Source organism: Marmota monax, unplaced genomic scaffold (genome assembly GCF_021218885.2).
Source record: "Marmota monax isolate L192 unplaced genomic scaffold, Marmota_monax_Labrador192_F-V1.1 WCK01_AAM20220418_F8-fsc00105, whole genome shotgun sequence".
Classification (NCBI taxonomy): Eukaryota; Metazoa; Chordata; class Mammalia; order Rodentia; family Sciuridae; genus Marmota; species Marmota monax.
The window spans coordinates 5,291,363-5,310,843 of NW_026692947.1; the positions used below are offsets into that span (position 1 = coordinate 5,291,363).

The 19,481-nt window shown below is 42.4% G+C and overlaps 1 protein-coding gene across 3 annotated transcripts in view; it reads left to right on the forward strand.

The window, feature by feature from the left end:
* Nucleotides 1–19,481, forward strand: part of Hhat (hedgehog acyltransferase) — a 344,926-nt gene that overhangs the window by 295,694 nt on the left and 29,751 nt on the right. For all 3 annotated transcript variants that reach the window (XM_058581959.1, XM_058581958.1, XM_046452232.1), the window contains exon 11: nucleotides 5,080–5,224. In XM_058581959.1, the coding sequence (XP_058437942.1) occupies nucleotides 5,080–5,224 (145 nt within the window). The remainder of the gene's footprint in view (nucleotides 1–5,079; nucleotides 5,225–19,481) is intronic.

A 19,481-nucleotide genomic window follows, 5' to 3' on the forward strand; every position in this document is an offset into this window, starting at 1 on the left:
TGGAAACCAGAGATACACACGAGAGTTTATTTGTCAGAGCTCTATAGTGTGGTGAGAGGCCCCGAGATGTTTGGGTGTCCAGCTTTTGTGGGGTGGGGATTAGAAGTTGTAGCGGTGGCACTATGGGATAGGCTGCTGGTGCTACGTCAGAGCTAGGATGGTGGGGAATAGCATGGGATTGGCTTGGATCGATGTCACTATGGGGCTTTCCAGAGCAAAGAGGTCATGTCCTTCTGGGATTGGCTTAGGGTTCTGGTGCCATGGGGTAGGTCACTGATGGGGATGGGAGGAGTTCAGGTAAAAGGAAGTACAGGAAAGCAAAACTTATAAGATGGTGGTTAACATTTAAGATGGCTGCTCAAATGTTAAATCAAGACCCTCTACTTGGTATTCTTGTTGCACTATGTTTATTGTTCCAGGTCACTACCCACCAAAATCCACAATTGCCTCTTATTCATTGAGACAAATGAAAACTGCCCAGCAACTTTACAAACATTCCCCATGGGAGGATGCCACTTCCAGTTTTTTTTCCTGCTTCTAAAATATTGGATTGCCACAGACTTGAGTATTCTCGGGGGAAAGATCATGACCAGACCAGAGGTCTTGTTTTTTAATCCTGATAAATTCATTAATAAGATTCAAGTTCTGTTTGTCAGACATGGCCTTATCTGATCATGTTGGCAATTCTCATTTTCATACCTCATGGCTTTTCATTGTACTGTGATATTTCCTATTTACTTTACATTTCCTCCACACGAATTCTCTTCTCAAGGGCATTTTCAAGCATCTGAGCCAGGAAAATGGATGGCTGACCTATGAGGCATGGCTCCCACTCATAGCAGCCTGCATCCTAGATGTGAAGGGACACGGGAGTAATTGCTATAGGACTTCAGAGGAGCAGGTTCAAAAGAAACAAAGTGTTTCAAGTGGGGAATTTAGAAAGTCATATTTATTGTTGGAGTTGGCTGGTTCAGGGGAGTATACCCTCTGGCCTTGCTCATATGGCATTTTTCTTCTGGGAACACCTCAGTATGATACTTCTCCCAGAGTTCCTATAAGTCAATGGCTAAGACCTTGGCTCCAAAGTAGAGAGATCCCTGTCACTTTCCATAGTGTGTTTGGGGAATCCAAAGAGGAGAGACATTGGCAGCTGAGACTTATATCCCTTTACTGTTATTATGATAGTTTTCTCTTATCTACAGTTCACCTTTCCAGTTTGTTACCTGTAGCCAACTGCAGTATGAAAATTCCAGAAATGAACAATTCAAAGTTGCAGATTTCTTATAGTCCTGAGTGGTTTGATAAACTCTCGAGCCATCCTCTCCCACCTGGAACATGAATCATCCCTTTGTCGAGCATGTAGCTACCCACCAGGTGGTCACTTGGTAGCCCTCTAGGTACCAGACTGCTGGTGTTTGTGTTCAAGTAACCCTTTTGTGGTAAGCTAATGCTATGTTATGGTGCCAATGTCCTTCACCTCACTTCCTTTTCTCAGAAATATGAGGATATCACCTCATCATCAAAAGAGTGAATATAGTACATTAAGGTATTTTGATGATAGACCACATTCACATGACTTTCATTACAGTGTATTAATTGCTCTATTGTCATTAATCTCTAACTGTGCCTGATTTATAAGTTAAACTCTCATAGGACATAGGCACAGAAAGAAAAAAAACCAGTATATATGGGGTTTGGTACTGTTTACAGTTGCAGGTATTCATAGTGTATCTCCGAACACACATCCCTGAGAAAGGGGACACTGCTGTATTACTCTTCTGTGGATTTCCAGATAAAGCCTCTTTTTCCTTCGTAGCCTGTCATGACTTTCTTCCACTGACTCACAATGAGAAGAGACAATGCTCTTTGGATTCTGCTTATTGGCAAAACTAGTTTTCTCAGCGTTGCTGCTATTAGTTAAAATTAGGTTTGGGGATTTTTCTTGATCATCTTCTATTTTGTCTCCCACCCACTCTCCCTGGGGGATAATCAGGAATTGCCTATGAGCATTGTACCTTCTCTTTTGAATACTTGAAGTTTACTGATTCTAACAGCCCATGTCTTTAATAATGCTGCTCACTGAAACAACAAAAAGAAAAAGCCAGGTCTAAAAACTGAATTATTGTTAGTCATTTCAGAGTTTAGAGCCACCCCACCTTGTTACTGAGAACAGAGAGGCTCCTTCACAGTTGCTATTATTTTGACTTTTTATTTCCTAACCTAAACCAGAAATGCATTGAATCATGTAGGTGAGAAACTAGGGTAATCACAGAATCCAGGGAAGATCTGTAAAACCATGGGCTTCAGGTGAGCCCGCTCATTCTCCCTTGCCCCACCCCTCAGCCCAGCTCCCTGCTACAGCGTGGGCTCTCTCCCTGTACCAGGTAACAACACCACAATTGTTATAGAGCCTAACCTTGGACCCTCATGGAGGAATGCTTATCTTGCTCATTGTGCATCAGGGAAGTCCTTACATAGAACACTGTGTTTTGGGGACAGAGTGCTTTCATAACACTGGCAAGCGCAATTTCTTTGCTCCTTTGACAAGAAGTTATTCCTCTGTTGGTGTAAGGTCAGCCTAGTGGCGGTTTCTGAACTCTTGATGTCTGGACTTCGGTAGGATAATATATTGTATATCACCTCTGGCCTATTATGACTGTTAAGTGTAAATTGGCACATACCAATGGAAGGGCAGGACCTTCAGCACATAGTCCTGCTTAGCAACCCCATGGAAGAGAGTCCCTCTCTCTCAGAACCTGTTGATTTTTTTTTCAACTATTATCCTTCTGTATAAAAGGAGAACCACTTTGAGATTAAGCACACTATGACCACTCTCTGAAGTTGACATTAATAAAAGAAAGATAATGCAGGGCCTTTGAATTCTTCTTCAAGGGCATCAGGCTTAGAGGAGACTGCCTGGGTTAAAACAGAGGGTCACTTTTGATTCACTAGGTCCCTGAGAAATAAAATGTGTTATCTTTGGCCCCTGTACCTGGAGGGAATTATTTGGATATACTATGCCAATTAAGATAGTCATGCTTTCTTGATTTATTATTTTGGATTCTTTTTTCCCTGACTACTTCTCAACTTCCCATTACTGCTAATTGATTCAGTAATCCTCAAAATATTTTCCTGTTTTAAAATGCACAAACTGGTAGATTAATATCTCCTTATTCTGAGAGGTGAAGATTGCTGATAGTAAGCTGGTAACTTTCCCCTTCACTCATTTCAAATTTTTACATCATGTACTTGTCTCTTATCTAACCTCTGGTCCACATTCATGGCCTCTTAGAGCAGAGAGAGTAAATAGGGGTCGGCTGGTCTGGAGTCTCCAAGCAAGACATGGCCACTGCACTGGAGAGCTTTGTACGTCATGTCCAGGCAGACAGCTCAGTTTGCTACACATTTTTTTTTCATGGAAAGAAAACACATGTTGTGCCAATAAGTGTGCTCTAAAGTGGTGTTGGAAGAGACAACCTTGAGGGGACATACATGTGATAGCTAGATCTGAGCCTACATAGTCAACGCTGGGGTTCACAGGAGAGAAAAAGGAAGGGTCAGGAATTTGTTTCTCTAGATTGAGAGGACTCTGAAACGGGTGACCTGTGGTGGTGTTGCCTGAGATATGTGAACTTCCTGCTGGAGACTCACCTTCTAGGGGAGTCCTTTTTACTGTCATATATTGCATACACTGCTGCCATTGTGTTGGCCAGAATTCTGTTTGTAATTGTAGCATAGTTGAGGTTAAGATGCGTGTAGAGGTTTCTGGAGGATATTCAGGAAATACCTTGTGACATTTGGTTCTCTTTTCTGTGTTGTGTTAAGCTAAGGTATTTGTTAGAAACTCTGGGGCCCTGTGTACATGGCTGTGGTGCTATATCTGATTTTCATTCTGAATATACAGATGCACAGTTGTGCTGATGGGACTCGCGTGCTCCACACAGCACAGTGACCTCACTCTGGAGAGGCCACGAGAATAGTCAGTGATAAGGAATAAAGTCTTCGTTTGCTTTATGAAATCCCCGAGGAAAGATGAGTAGCAGAGGGAGCACAATGAAGAGCTAGGAAGGATGAGGGGAATTCTTTATCATGATTGCTGGAAAGCATTCCTCCAGCCACCATGTCAGATGGTGTTGTGTGCTCTCAGTGGAATGTCCTGTGCTTGATTCCAGCAGGGGAGTTGTCTCATATCGATTCTTTTGCACCTTTGTCTTGGGATTCCTCCTAATAATATATCAGGTTTACAGGGTGGTTGGCTGACTTCCCAGAGTCGAGCTAACTGGCCCAGAAGATCACTCTGACCTTGAATTCTGACCACACTGATCTTGACATGAACCTATTTATACTGGTTTTTGTGGAGAGCACCTACAGGTTTATATGCAGAAGACATGAATATGTTTCAATGACAGGAGGAGGTGCTGCTGAGTCTTAACTAGAGTTATGTTTGAATTTGGAATGCCTCCCCACAGTCATGTATTAGCAATACAGTAATATCCAGATGTACAGTGATTGGATTTTGAGGATTTGACCTCATCAGTGGATTAATCCATTTGATGATGAAGCAATATGAATGAACTAAGAAGTGGTAAAAACTAGGCGGGTAGAGCATGACTGGAGCAAGTCAGTCACTGGGGGCATGACCCTGGGGACTGTATCTGTCCCTGAACATCCCCCCCCTCCCATTTCACATATGCCTTGAGCTGAGCAGTCTTCCTCCACCATGATGTTTATGCCTTGGATCCAGCCAACAATAGCATGAATCCTCTGAAACCATGAGCTAAAATAAATATTTGTTCCTCTAAATTGTTTTTGTCATGTATTTGATCACAGTGATGAAAAGTAACACAACTAGATTCCACACATGTATTATATGGGTCAGAAGAAATCCATTGTGGGAGGACAAAGGAACATTAATGATACATCGCCTTCTTTCCTAAGATCAGAATATTGCAAGGATAGAAGTTTTGATATCTGTTTCAATAACAACCTGGCATCCTGGGATGGTGTTAAGAGGGTGGTGTCTTAGTCATATTTCTTGCACCCTTATGATGAGGTGCCTTCTTGCCGTTGTCCTCATAGGCTCGACACCTCTCCCCACAAGCTCGCCGACGACTGCATGCTGCCTTTGCGTCTTGTGCCACCTCAATGCTGATCCTGTTCAACCTGGTGTTTCTTGGGGGCAATCAAGTTGGTAAAACCTACTGGGATAGGATCTTCATACAAGGTAAGTTGCCAGAGAGTGAGTGCTGTATTCAGCCAATTTCTTGTTTTCTGTGTATGCAGTTGATAGCATGAATGGATTTGAGAGTTACTTTTCACATACCATGAATGTAATGACAAATATCAGGAATAATTTCCCATGTTTAGATATGACTGTTTTCTGTTTTTTATATACTTCATCTCTACCTTATGTGATACTTGACATCAAACTTTACTGCCCCAACTTTTTCAGTTAATTTTTTTTTCTTTCCTACTAAATCTGTCTCAGTGTACAGTAAAATCTAACCTTGTTCCACTTACTGCTCTGAATGTCCTAGAGAAACATGTCCTAGAAGTCCCACTGTGTTCTCCTGTAGCTGTATGATCCTTGTGTTTTTATATCTCTAACTTGTAGACACTTTTGTCTGAACACTAGTGGCCAAGCTTACGTTTCATTTGCGTTCTGTGGATTGTCTCATTATCCATAGCAAAGCCACACCTCCAATAGGTCAATTGCTAGTATGTGGGAGTTGTCAAAAGACTACAGTCATAACTTACCATTATTTATATATGGTCACCATTTCCTTTGGACTGGAACTAAGAGATACACAATGTCCTTAAGAGAATTGAAGTCTTCTCAGTAAGCTTTACTATATCCAATACATGATGGTTTAAAAGAAAAGATTCCCTGTTCTTTTTCTCTGACCAGTAGCATGATATTGTGTTGGGAGGTTTGGGGAAGCTTTGACAAATGCTGGTGATGTGATTTTACAGGATGGCTTGTCATCTCTACATCTGGGTTCTTGAGGAGTCAGTGATGCTTTAGATGTAACTCTTTTTTTTTTTTTGAATTTTTTAACAGTTTTTAGTTTTCGGGGGACTCTTGCACATCAAAAATAGCCCATACACAGCTGCATGATTCCAGGATGCCAGGTCATGAATCGTAACTGGGGCCAGGAAAGAGTGCTGCTATAATCTCATCACTAAAAAATCTCCTCTTTGATCTTTCTGAGAGGTGTTTTAGCTGATAGTTCCTGAAAAGACCATGTGCTTTTTGACTAGGAGCTGTCCTTTCATAAGGATGGGAGATAATAAGGTGCAGAGGATCTAAAGATAAAAGCAATAAAGGAGAGGGAGAGTATCTTTTACTCTTCTTGCCACCCCCTACCTGCAGAACCTTGCACAATGCTGAGAACACTGTGGTGCAGAGGGAAACCCTGACTTGGAGTTTTCTTGTCACTTAGTGAAAAGGCTCTGATTTTTCCTTCAGTGCATCAGACATATTAGGTGTTGGTTATTTGCAAAACACTGGGAATACAGGGAGACAAAAAGAGGTGCACACATGTTGGGCTACACATGCAAATCAAAATGTGATAGTTGATTCTGGGTTTTGTTGTGACAAATGTATGAAGGGAAGTAATGGGAGGGGAGGGGAGGGGAGGAGATGTGGGAATAGGAAAGATATATAAATAATGTCTGTTTCTTTCTACTATGTGACTGCATGACCAATATGATTCTGAGTATGCAACATGTACACTCTGAAAATGAGAAATTATAAATTTAAAAAATTAAGAAAAAAAGATCCTTCTCAAATCTAAAAAACTTTTTAAAAAGGGACTGGAGATATAGCTTAGTGGTAGAGCACCACTGGGTGTGATCCCTAGTGCCTTAAAAAAAAAAAGAGTTGGTGATGGGGAACAGAGAAAACTAATGATTGAGATGTGAGCATCAAGGGCATAGAGCTTATAGGTTCAGTGATCCAGGGAACATCATAGAGTGAGAAGACAACAGGGTAGGAGGCAAAGCTTCAGGCATGTTGGTGTTTAAATAGACAGAGAGATATGATAGCTAGGAGGCGTTCTTTCTGCTTCTCAATGGTGGAAAGATCACAGCATGATTTGCTCAGCACCCTGTAGAGTTATGAGTCACAGGTTATCAAGGCTCTGAAATATAGGGTCTGCTACTGTGGACTGGTCCCTCTGTGGTCTGATAGGATATACTATTTGCCTCCACCTCAGAAAAGTCTTGGGGTCTTGGAAACTCTGATTCTCCCATGGAGAATGTTGTGGAATCATTTTCTTTCCGGGTTCTGTGGCTAGGGAAGCTCAGCTTAGAAGCATTTACTGTGTCAGGAATTCTCTAAATGAACCTGTTTGGATCTCAGCTGCTCTGTCCCATGGCCCCCCTGAGTCCGGGAAGGTCTGCTGGGGTTTTGGCAGTTGCATTGTTTATTTCCTGCTGAGGGTTCTTGCCTCTGAATGGCTGGGTTTAGAAGTCTTTTGGAGGAAAGTGAAACAGATGGTGCCAAATCTCCCATCCTTGAAAATTTCAGATTTTATCTTATATCTAATTTGATTGACCAATTGAAGATTGGTACAAAAAAAAAATGAGTCTATAGGATGCTTCCCCAGGCCCTGCTGGGAATGTTACTATATTTGCTTTCTAAAAACTAAAAACAAAATCTGGATTCTGACACTCTTCTGATCATAAGGTTTCATATGAGGGATTGTTTACCTATACAGGTAGCCTCTAATGAACGAGCTAGGACCTTGATAGCCTGGTAGCCTCTGGCCTCTCCTTTGGGTACATAATCAGTTCCCATTGCTCCAAGACCCATCTCTCTACATACAGAGTGAGTGAGTAAACCGGTCTGTAGTGAACGGAGAGCATTTAAGCTCAGTATCTAAATTTCAAGGTTTAATAATAGCTGGCCCTTCTCTCTGTGCCTTCGGGACTGGAACCTGCTACAGTGACAAGGAGCTATTAGTGCTGCACCCCTTTTATAGATCTCACCTATGGAGCCTGGGCAGAGCCGGGAAGTGACAGGCTGGTGTCTGGGCAATGGGGATTATTGAGGAGATTTGCAAATGTCTCCTAGTTGATGGTACAGGGCTCCACATAGAGATGCTCACTAATTCTCAGGAAGTCATTTCCCAGCTTTAAGGATGTTCCTAGAAGATGTATCATGGTTTGCTGAAGGAGTTGTCTTGGTCTCCAGTTCACTAAATTTGGCCATAGATTTACTTGCTCTAGGCTTCAAAGTTTATAATATGTATTATATACTATAGTAAACTTTGTATATTATAATAATATATAATAGAGTGCCTTCATAAAAATCTTTATCCTTATCTCTGTGGGTGACATGGATGGTGGATAGAAGACTTCTAAACAGACCCTTCCCTTTCTACTGTGTTACCTGCACTGCTCTCCCCAAGAGTAGAAGGCAGCAATTCTGAGCTGTAAATCTTGGGTTCTAGTATGTGTTATACATATAGTATTTTTTAAAATTTAATTTATATATGACAGCAGAATGCATTACAATTCTTATTTCATATATAGAGCACAATTTTTCATATCTCTGGTTGTATACATAGTATATTCACACCAATTCATGTCTTCATACATGTACTTTGGATAATAATGATCATCACATTCCATCATCATTAATAACCCTATAACCCCTCCCTTCCCCCCCAACCCTTGTGCCCTATTTAGAGTTCATCTAGTCCTCCCATGCTCCCTTTCCCTATCCCACTATGAATCAGCCTCCTTACATCAGAGAAAATATTTGGCATTTGGTTATTTGGGATTGGCTAACTTCACTTAGCATTATCTTCTTGAACTCCATCCACTTACCTGCAAATGCCATGATTTTATTCTCTTTTATTGGTGAGTAATATTCCATTGTGTATATATGTCCCATTTTTTAATCCATTCATCTAGGTTGGTTCCACAGTTTAGCAATTGTGAATTGTGCTGCTATAAACACTGATGTGGCTGTGTCCCTGTAGTAACACACATAGCACTTTATCAATAAGCATAACTTCTGAAGTTGGAGAAGTGATGTTCAGTTAATTCAGCAGAATATAAGGAGTCAGGATTTTTGCTTTGGAAAAATCTCTAATTTTCTACTGTTGAAATTTGCTTCTAGCTGCTTGAGAAATTTTCATGGATCTGAGAAGGATGTAGCCAGGGATTGGTTCACCTGCTCACTCTAGGAAGACTGTGCTGTCATGCTTTGCAGACAAGTGCAAGGTGCTACTTACATAATGCTTTGTCTTTAAAAAGATGGGAAAAGCTTTCTTCTGTCTACCTTACACCTTGACAATGAAGTCTAAGTTAATTTCTTCAACAGCAGTTGAATGTAGCTCTGTAATTCAAAGGGAACCATAAGTTGTAACCCCTAAATTGACAAGGGCTAGTCCCTAAAATCCACCTGTGGCCCCAGCTATCCTTACGCTGCTCTCTAGAGACGTAGAGCAGTGGGGAGGAAAGATATTCAAGGGGGATGGTTATATTATTGGAACTGTATCTGTCTTTGAGAGGGATAAGGGCTCTGTGTTTGGGTGCAGGATGGTGTTCCTTCTGAAAACTCTGTCTGCTTTGGTCCAGGCAAGGCATTGACTTTGTAGCAAAGGACCTAAAATGTCTCATAAGAGTTGGGGCCTCAGCTCCTGCATCTAAGATTTTACATTGATAGGAACTTAGTAGACACACAGCATCCACCAAACATTCTGATCAACTCCTCGTTGTGCACGCATGTACACCTGCACGTGTTCACACACATGCTGGTTTTCTCTCATTACCTGTTCTAGTTTGACAAACCCATCTCCAAACTTATCTTCCACAGCGGCCCCTTGCCAAGGCAAGGAGTATTTGGTTTTTTCCTCCAGATTGCAATGAGAGAGGAGCTAGTCATTTTTTATGCAGGTCAGAACCTTAACCCTCCTCATATTTGCTTCTATTTTTAGCTGAGCGAGAAGAAAATATCTTTTCTCCCTGATTACCAGCTTGTCCAGACAGTTTATTTGTCTCTTGACTCAAATGGTTGTGGACAGGCTTTTTATTTAAAGCTGAGCTGGAATATTGCACTGGAAATTCTAGATGGTTGTAGTTAAGTAGAAACTCATTCCCTTCGCATCTTCTTGGGAGTAAAATATCATTGCTGATGAGAGAAGACAGAGGGCAGATGTCAATGTCTCAGAGGCCTTCCTCTGTGATTACTTCATTTTGCCATCTGCACAAGTCCTTACTATGGAGAGCGCACTGCAAGCATGCTTGGGCCACAGGTGGTTTGTGGGGACTGGCCTTGCCAACCTATAGCTAAAGCTTGTTGCTATCTTTGAATTACAGAGCTATATTCAACTGTTTACTGAAGAAATTCACTTATGCTTTAATATCAATGTCCTTCACTTTGCCATCTGTATGAGCCCTTAATAAAACTCCTTCCAATGGAGTTTCCATGGCTTTCATGGATTCTACTTCTGCCTCATGGGGTCCTCTGAAAGTTGTAGAATTTGAGGAGCTGGGTTCAGTGGTGCATGCCTGTAATCCCAGGAGACAGGAGAATTGTAATGTCAAAGCCAGCCTCAGCAACTTGGCGAGGCCCTGTCTCTAAATGAGATACAAAAAAGGGCTAGGGATGTGACTCGGTGAGTAAGCACAACTGGGTTCAATCCTGGTACCGATTAAAAAAAAAAAAAAGTTGGAGGAGCAGGAGGGTTTGTCCATGGTACTAATGGTAAAACTGATACGTAGAAGTCAGTTAAGCAGTTTGTGCATTTATCTATGGTCATACGCTGCTCCTTTTGTGGCCATACTTGGAATCTGAATTTAAGACTCTCAGAAGCCTTGGTATTTTTATTCTGTGCCATGTTGTCACCCAGATGTCTTGGGCATCAGTTGTCCTAGAAGGATTTCAGGCCAAGTCACCAGGCACAGGAGTCCTTGGGTGGGTGTTAAAGCTGAAAGGGTATCTAAAATATTAGAAATTCCAGACTTTCAGCCAGAATGCATCAAATGTTATTTTCTGTGAATTTTTTCCTGCTAGTTAGGGGTTTCTCTGAATTCATTTTGAAGAGTTTCATAGAAGATGGGGTGGTTTTAAAATATCTTGATATCTAGGAAAGCTGATATAGTTTAGACCACAACCAAATGCAAATGAAGTAATTTTGTATCTTTACTGATAAATGAGCATATAGTATTTGGAATTATTTGATTTCTCTTACCACTGACCTCTCTTTGGCCCTCTAGTCTTCCTGTCCCCAATCATATACATGCAGAATGATTCTGTTTTTCAAGAAGTAGTATCAATTCCCTTGAGGGTTTTATGTCCTGGACTAATATCCTGGAATAGGATAAGGATGGGTGTGAGGCTTGCTTTTCCTTTGTAATATGGAATAAAAGCTGTTTTAAAAAAGAAGGGGAAAGAAGAATCTTAGTAGTAGACAGATTAATTTTTAGGGAAGAGTAAATGCATACAGAAGTTGAGAATCTTGAAATCAGTTATTCTAAAGTTAAACAAATGGTTTATACTTTGGGACATCCTGTTTGTCTCCTGTGGTATGCATGACAGTTTGAAGACTACTGCTCTGTAAGGGGGAAAAGGCCACATTGCTCTTTGGGTCCCATTTTCTTATCTTTACCATAGCCCAAAGGAAAAGAATTATTGGTCTAGACTCGGATAGATGTTGAGGTTAGCATTTATTAGTTAGCTACTGCTGTATAACAAGCCACCCTAAGACTTAATGGCTGAATACAAGAATTTATTTAGTCCAATACTCTCTGTACCAACTGAAGGCTAAGTTATCTGGAGGCTGACGCCTAAAGGTCAGTTTTCCGATGACGGGTAAGAACCATATGTTGAATTGGACAACCTACCAGGCACGGTCCATAAGCCACATTAACCTCACTCCCCCACTGGCACCAAGGCCAAATTTGGGGGCCAACAGAGGTGAGGCAAAGAACCTCACCCCCCCACTGGTGCATAGACCTATCCACAAGTATGGCTGTATGCTGGACCGGTAGTCAGTGACGGGTATGATCCAATTGCAGTGGTATCAACCTAAGACAGGAGGCTGACGCCTAAAGGTCAGTTTTTCCCATGACGGGTAAGAACCATATGTTGAATTGGACAACCTACCAGGCACGGTCCTTAAGCCACATTGCTTGTTGTTTAATTAATCAGAAGGGGGGAGATGCTGGGAGCCATTAGCCAAGTAGGTATGACAATTTCCTTGCCAGCGTACCCCATGTTGCTTAGTGGAAGGACTCATGGAAATAGGACATTTTGCAGTGACATTGCATCTAAGGTGACCTTGCTAAAGGACCAGGGCGGATCCGGGTTTAGGGTGTTCCCGGTTTAGGATAACCAGGGTTTAGGGCGTTCCCTGTTTAGGACAATCCGGGTTTAGGGCAGTTCCAGGTTTAAGGTGTACCCTGCTGGGAATAGGGCGTATCCTGCTGCCTCAGGCGCGCCTGCTTGTTGAGTTCTCGTTGAGTTCTCGTTGAGTTCTCGTGGGATTCAGAGAATATTTGGGATTTTGCCCAGAACGTGATTGGGGCCCGGAACGTGAGTTCCCCCAAAACGTGTTTGTAGAGTGCCAGGGACAGTTCGAGAATAAAGAGTTGCTGTTTGAATCTACAAGGTGTGTGGTGGCTCGTGATTTTGTGCCCAGCCAGACTGCGGCATGGGACTGCCTCATCTATAGGTTAGCCATGGGTTGGATTTATTGATCTTAGCTAGGTGCTTGTGAGGGCCTTAGCTGGGATGAATTGGCTGACTCCTTTCTGCTTCTGATAAGAGATCAGATTTGTTTCTTATCCTTCAGTTGACTTGCCCAAGCTGGTTCACATGACAGTCACTGGCTCAATAAAAAATATAGAGAAGTTAAAAAAAAAATTAAAAAAGCAGAAAGTACATAAGGCCCTCTCTGGTTTACATGATCACTTCTGCATTCTTTTTGCCCAAGCACCTCATAAACTTTTAAACAAACCCGAGTTCAAGGAGAAGGAAAATAGCCTCCGTCCCCAGAAGAGAGGAGCTGCAAAATCATATTGTGAGAAGAGCTGGCACAGGAGTGTGGCCCTGGGTAGATGATCCTATAAGGCTGTAGAAGTAGTAAGTCTCACTGGTCCCATTCTGCCACCTCTCTGAATCCTTTTCTTGTGGCCATCTCTCCTCCTCCTCCCTATAGAGGCTTTCTTTGCCTCTCATGTGATGAAGGGGACCCTTGTGTTGTTTTGGCTGATGAAGGCCAGGAGATGGTTAGGGGCCAAGTCCTGCACCAATTCTGCATGTAGCAATGAAATAATCACAAATGCACTTGACAGGGAGCGGGGGGGGGGGGCGCAGGGGGAAGAGTTGTTCATACTGTTAAGATCTAGGGCATTCAGGCTGACCTAGCTCAAAGGAGTTTTCCCACGGTACAGGTGAAATTATGTGCAGCATGTGGGGCTACAGACCCAGCTAGTAATCAAGTATTCCTTTACTTTGCATAAATGTCTTGGATACCCGATGTTTAAATTTTCATGAGTCTTCCAACTAAATAGAATATTTAATTGTTCTAAGTAGCATCGACTCCCAGTGTTTGAACTCTTTGTTGTTTTTGAAGTGATTTCCCTTTTACAATTGAGTTGATCTTCTCATCAGGCCTATGAGATAGTTCAGGCAGACAACTTTGTGGCATTACTAATACCCCTGTGACTCAGAGATTGGAAAACTTGCTCAGAATTGTACAGCTCATAAGCAGCGAACCAGATAGTACTGCAAGCCCTTTGACTCCAAAATCCCATGTTCTTTGCCTCTTACCCCTTCTCCCTCTTTGCGTTAGGAAACTTAAATCATTACTGGCAACCAATGATTCCATTGCAGATTATTCCTGGATGCTACTGTCAGAAGCGGTCTAGGTTTTGCTGTTGTGATGCTTAGTACTTGTCATTTGGAGTGTTGGGAAGAAGATGAGTCTCAGAACTTCCAGTTTTCTGTGGCCAATGGGCCTCAGCCTGCTAGGTGCATTAGCCACTTACAGGTCTGCGTAACTACAACTATTTTTATGTAAGCCTGCTAGTTGGTGAAGGACTCTTGGTCACAGGATAGTCAGCATTCAGGGTGTTGCTGAATGCTTCTTGCAGTCTTTCTCGGATGTTGCTAGGTTGCTCATAAGTTCTGTTTCTAATATAATCTCCCTTATCTAGAACAGAAAGAAATGCAAGGAGACAGTCATTTTGTCTTGGCATGCTATCCAAATGACCAAAGAAACAATAATCTCAGGGTGGCTGTCACTAGAGCTGAAGGCCTGTGATTATGATGTATTATGAGCAGCATTGTGGGCTGGCTGTGGTTTAGTTTTTGTTGTTGTTTTTTGTTGTAAAGATCAAAGAGTGGAATTCAGGGGACATTTTCTTTGCCTTAAGAATTCTGCCTGGCACCGTGATCACATTTCTTGAGAGTCATTAAGGCACTCGGGTATTTCAGCAAATATTCTGTCAGAGTGAAACCCTTACCAAAAGCTTTTCATTGTCTTGAAATAAAGATAGGGGGGAAAAAAGTCCGGTGTTGTCAGCACCTGTTTAGTGCCAGTTCAAGGCGTCAGAGCTCTTTTTCCCAAGTGTTGGAGCCTCATCTGGATCATTGTTTCCTTCACTGACTTCAGCTTCCTGCAGCCTCTCGGTTGCTGCCCTGCTCCCATCACCTGCTACTGCAGAGGACTCTTTGCAAAGGGACCTACCAAGAGGGTAAAGCTTAGCAAGGAAGCTGTTCTGGGTTGAATTGTGTCCCCCAAACAGGTGTGTTGAAGTCCTTATCTCCAGAACCTCTAAACATAACCTCATCTGGAAATAGGGACTTCACAGAGGTGTCAAATTACAATGAAGTCATTAGGGTGGGCCCTAATCCAGTGTGACGGGTCCTTATAACAAAGGGAGATTTGGGTTCAGAAATTTCAGAGATGCTCTGAAAGAGAAGATGATAGGAAACCACAGGGAGAAAGTGACCAAGTGGGGGTGCAGGCAGATCAGATCGATGCTGCCACAGTTCAGGAATGCCCAGGACCACCAGAAGCTAGAAGAAGTAAAGAAGGAACCTTGTGTAGAAGTTTGAGGGAACGTGGCCCTGCCAATACTGGGTTGCACACTTCTAGACTCAGAACTATGAGATGATGCATTTCTATTGATGTGAGCCATTCGGTTTGAGGTACTTGGTTTTAGCAGCCCTAGGGGTGGCTCCATAGTGTGTGGTATGGGAAGTGGGGAGAGGCGGGACAAGGCACTGGGATGGGCTGGCAGTGACTCCTTCCCTACTCTAGAAACAGTTTGGGGCATGAATCCAGGACTGGCCATTCATATGTACCCACTTCAAGTGTTTCAGTTCCCACTGTGGACAGGGGCTTCTGGACAGATGTTCCAACAGAGTGACAATAGATGTATGCCCAGTCACAACAGTGTCATATGGAAATCCAAAGCAAGACCTCCTGGGCTAAAAGCACAGTAGTGAGGGCCCTGGGAAAATGAGGAACAAGGAAAGTTGGCTTAGTTTCTGGGGAGCCTCTTGTCTGTCATGGATGATCCAAGTCAGTTTGAAGAGAATTGATGTGATAGGGGAAGGTGAGCCTGCAGAAACCCAAACTCGCAGTGACTGTCCACGGGAGCACCTGCAAGCTGACTTTCCGATCAAGGGCTGGGAGTGTTGCTCAAGGATAAGGTGCATTGTTAGCAAATGCAAGGTCCTGGCTTCAAACCCTAGCACACATGTGTGCACACACACTCACACACACACACACGCATGCACACACACTTCCACCTCAACATGCCCTCATGTCTGTTACTGTCCTGTACATTATTCTGTATCCCAAGACATCAATTACACAGGAAGCAGCAGAAAGAACGAACTGGCCTGGAAGCGTGTGTTGCACTATCAGGCTGTCAGGTCGAGACTTTCTGGGAAGACAAGTGGAGCTGCCACTCCACTGGGGAGCTGCCCTGCTTCCAGCTATCCCCAGGCTATCCCGAGGCCCAAAGCCTTTGCTCCCTGGGTGCCAGCCTGAACAGTGACCTGCAATGCCTTTCTGCTCCTGTCTGTCCTCCTCTGGCCACTGTAATGCTCCAGCTGCTGCCCACATGGCCCAGAGATGGAGGCAGCTGCTAATTTTAGCCTTATTTAGGTCTCCAGGCAGCATGACTCAGGGCTTTTTTTTTTTTTTTTTCTGGTTGTATTCTCTTGTGACCTTGCGTGTGTGTGTGTGTGTGTGTGTGTGTATATGTGGCGGAGCAAAGTAGAAAGGTCACCTGCTATCAGTAAAATAAAATGGGAAATGTAATACTGTGTTTTACAAAGTAATTGTGTTTCTTAGCTATGAGAAATCTCCCAGGGACCAGAGGCACGCACCTAAGAGAATTACCTCTAACCTGTGGCTTTTCGGGACAGAAGGAAGCAGACAATTGAGGGCTAAGCCAGTGAATAGAACATTCTACCCAGAAAGCATTAGGAAGATGTCTCTGGCCTGCTTGGGGGAGGCTGCACCATCCAGTTTCAGGAATGTGGATTTTTCCTTGATAAACCTGATTTCTCTTGTCCCCATTGTTTATTTATGTGTTGGGTGGATGGCATCCTCCTGTTTGTCTTGATTTTGAGTTGATACTCCTCGGTCCTCTCAACACATTTGTGAGTCACATATAGGAAGCAACCATTTGCTTTCTGAGTATTGTCAATCACAGAAAATCCAAAAGATGTCAGGCAATATTAATGGGCATTATAGCCAAACCATACCAGAACATCTTGTTACCCAAACCCGTTTAGAGATGAGCTTTTTTTTTTTTCCTCAAAAAGCCACCCCCCCCGCCACTAAGCTCAAAGAAACCAGATAACTTTTAACTTAACAAAATTGTTCCTGTTTTAAAATTCCATTTGTGTCCATAGTTACCCATAACTTTGTTTTCTCATATTTGAAGCTAGTGTCTTGATTACTTTTCTCATCTCCTGGCTGCCCCAATAAGATTGCTGGAGGGTCGGGTCATACATTTTACATTGCTGTACAAAATTGCTATCATCAATGAGGGTTTTACTAAAAGAAACAAAATCACATAGCAAGGAAATAAGATATGTGGGAAGCATCTCAGCTTATCAGAGCCAGGAAGGAGAGCGAGTGGTCAAATGAGTCTATGTATAAGGCTAAGATCTTTTTATGGAGAAAAATTGCTAGAAGAGCCTCCCTGAACTCCTGCTGGTCCCTGCCCTGTGTGTAGGATACATGATAATGAGATGTAGTATTCATACCAGGCAAAATACTCTGCAGGTCTCTGGGGCATAGGACTTTGATAAGTGCGGTAGGGACACAAAAGTGAGTGGTTCAGAGAGACACCTACAAGCCAAACTTCCAGCCAACACTTTCCTTAATATTTGTCTTCTCCTTAATTTTATCATCTGCATGAGAAAGTCATCATAGAGTAGATGACATCAGATATGGGATTGAAGGATGAGTAAGGACCAGACTTGGAGGATGGGCACAGCAGGCACATGTCATAGAGGCATAACAGCACATTCAGGAAATTCAAGTTTCTTAGGGTCTTAGCAGGTGAGGATGCAAGGTGTGATATTGGGGAATAAGCTGGATGAACCAAAAGACCCTAAAAAGCTAACTTAAAGACCAGATTATGAAGGTCATACATGCCATGCCAAGGGCTGTGGACTTCATCCTTAGTACATGGGAGAAGGGGATGGGTCACAAGGCATTTTGCAGAGTGACAAGATTCTCAGTTTTGAACAATCATCTCTGTGAAAGAAACATGGAGGCCTATTTGGAGGGGAGTAGTACTAGCAGACAGTTTGGAGGCTGTGTGAGGAAGGATAAGAGCCTAGGTTGAGGGTGCCAGGAGGCAAAGGAGAGAGAACAGAAGAAATCTTTAGAATTCTCCCAGGGAGGATTTTTAGGGAATCAGCTATGTCTTCATTATTTGTGCAATGTAATGCTTTTGGTTCCTGAAACTGGAAAAGTTCTTCAGGTTTGTTTGCTTGCTTGCTCTTTGATTTCCCCAGGTTGTCATAGATTAATTTCTGAATTTTGGAAAAAGAAGGCCACTATGGATTTGTTTGTTCTTTGCCCAGGAATTTGAGGGGGTGTCCAAGTGCCAAGGAAAATGCCAAAGCAAAGAGATAGTAAAGATAGTAGAGATAGTAAACCAAGAGGTTAGGAGTGTTTAACGCAGCCCCAAATTGCTGACAGCTGTGTGGCATTGACAGTGTAGGAAGGTGGTAAGGGACTCTCGAGTCACACAGTTGAGTCATTTCTAGCATGGGACCTTTGGGCAAGATATCCAACTCTAATGCTCACATTATTACCTGTAACTTGAGAAAAATATCTACCTGCTGTGGTTGTGGGGATTAATGTAATGAATATAATCTTAAACAGTCCCTGGTATGTGCTATGCCCTTACTAATTATAGTCTGTTATATTAACATTATTCTTCCACAAGGCTCTTTTTTCTTCTATTAAAAATAACTTGGGTGGGACTCTACATGCAAAGGAATGAAATTGGACCCTGTTATGGTTTGGCTGGGAGGTGTCCCCCCAAAGCTCCTGTGTCAATGCAGGAAAGTTCAGTGGTGAAATGCTTAAATTCTGAGAGCTGTAATCTAGTCAGTGGATTGATCCATTTGATGGATTAATAATTTGAGTGGATTGTTATGGATTAATAATTTGGGTGGTAACTGTGGGTTGGTGGAGCATGGCTGAAGGAGATAGGTAAGTGGATGCCATTAGGGATTATACCTTGCCCCAGGTGCCTCTTTCTCTCTCCCTATTTCCCAACTGCCACAGGATCACCTGATGAGAGCTGAGCAACTTTCCTCCATCACACCCCTTTGGTTAGGATGTTCTGTCTCACCTCAGGCCCAGAGTAATGGAGCTGGCTGACATAGACTGAGCCTCTGAAACCATAAGTCAAAATAACATTTTCCTCCACTAAGTTGTTCTTGTGTTGGGTATTTTGGTCACCGCAACACAAAGCTGACTAACACAGACTCCTATCTCATACCATATACAAAAGGTTAAAAAGCATGTTGAAAAACCTTAAGAGCTAAAGCTATATAAAACTCTTAGAAAACATAACATAGATTATCCTGACCTTGAATCAATGGTTAAATCTTACGACAATTTTTAATATGACATGGAAGAGAGAAGTAACAAATGAGAAGGCATATCAATTGGATATTACCAAAAATTAGAACTTTTGTATCTTAAAAGACAAAGATTTTGAAAATACAACCAGACTGTGAGAAAGGTTTTGCAAATCATATAACTGATAAGGAACTTGTAACTAGAATATGTAACTCCATAATAAAAAAAGACAAATAGGGCTGGGGTTGTGGCTCAGCATTAGAACACTCCCTAGCACCTGCGAGGTCCTGGGTTGGATCCTCAGCACCACATAACAATAAATAAATAAAATGGTAAAAAGATATCATGTCCAACTACAACTAAAAACTATTTTTTTTAAAAAAGCGAATA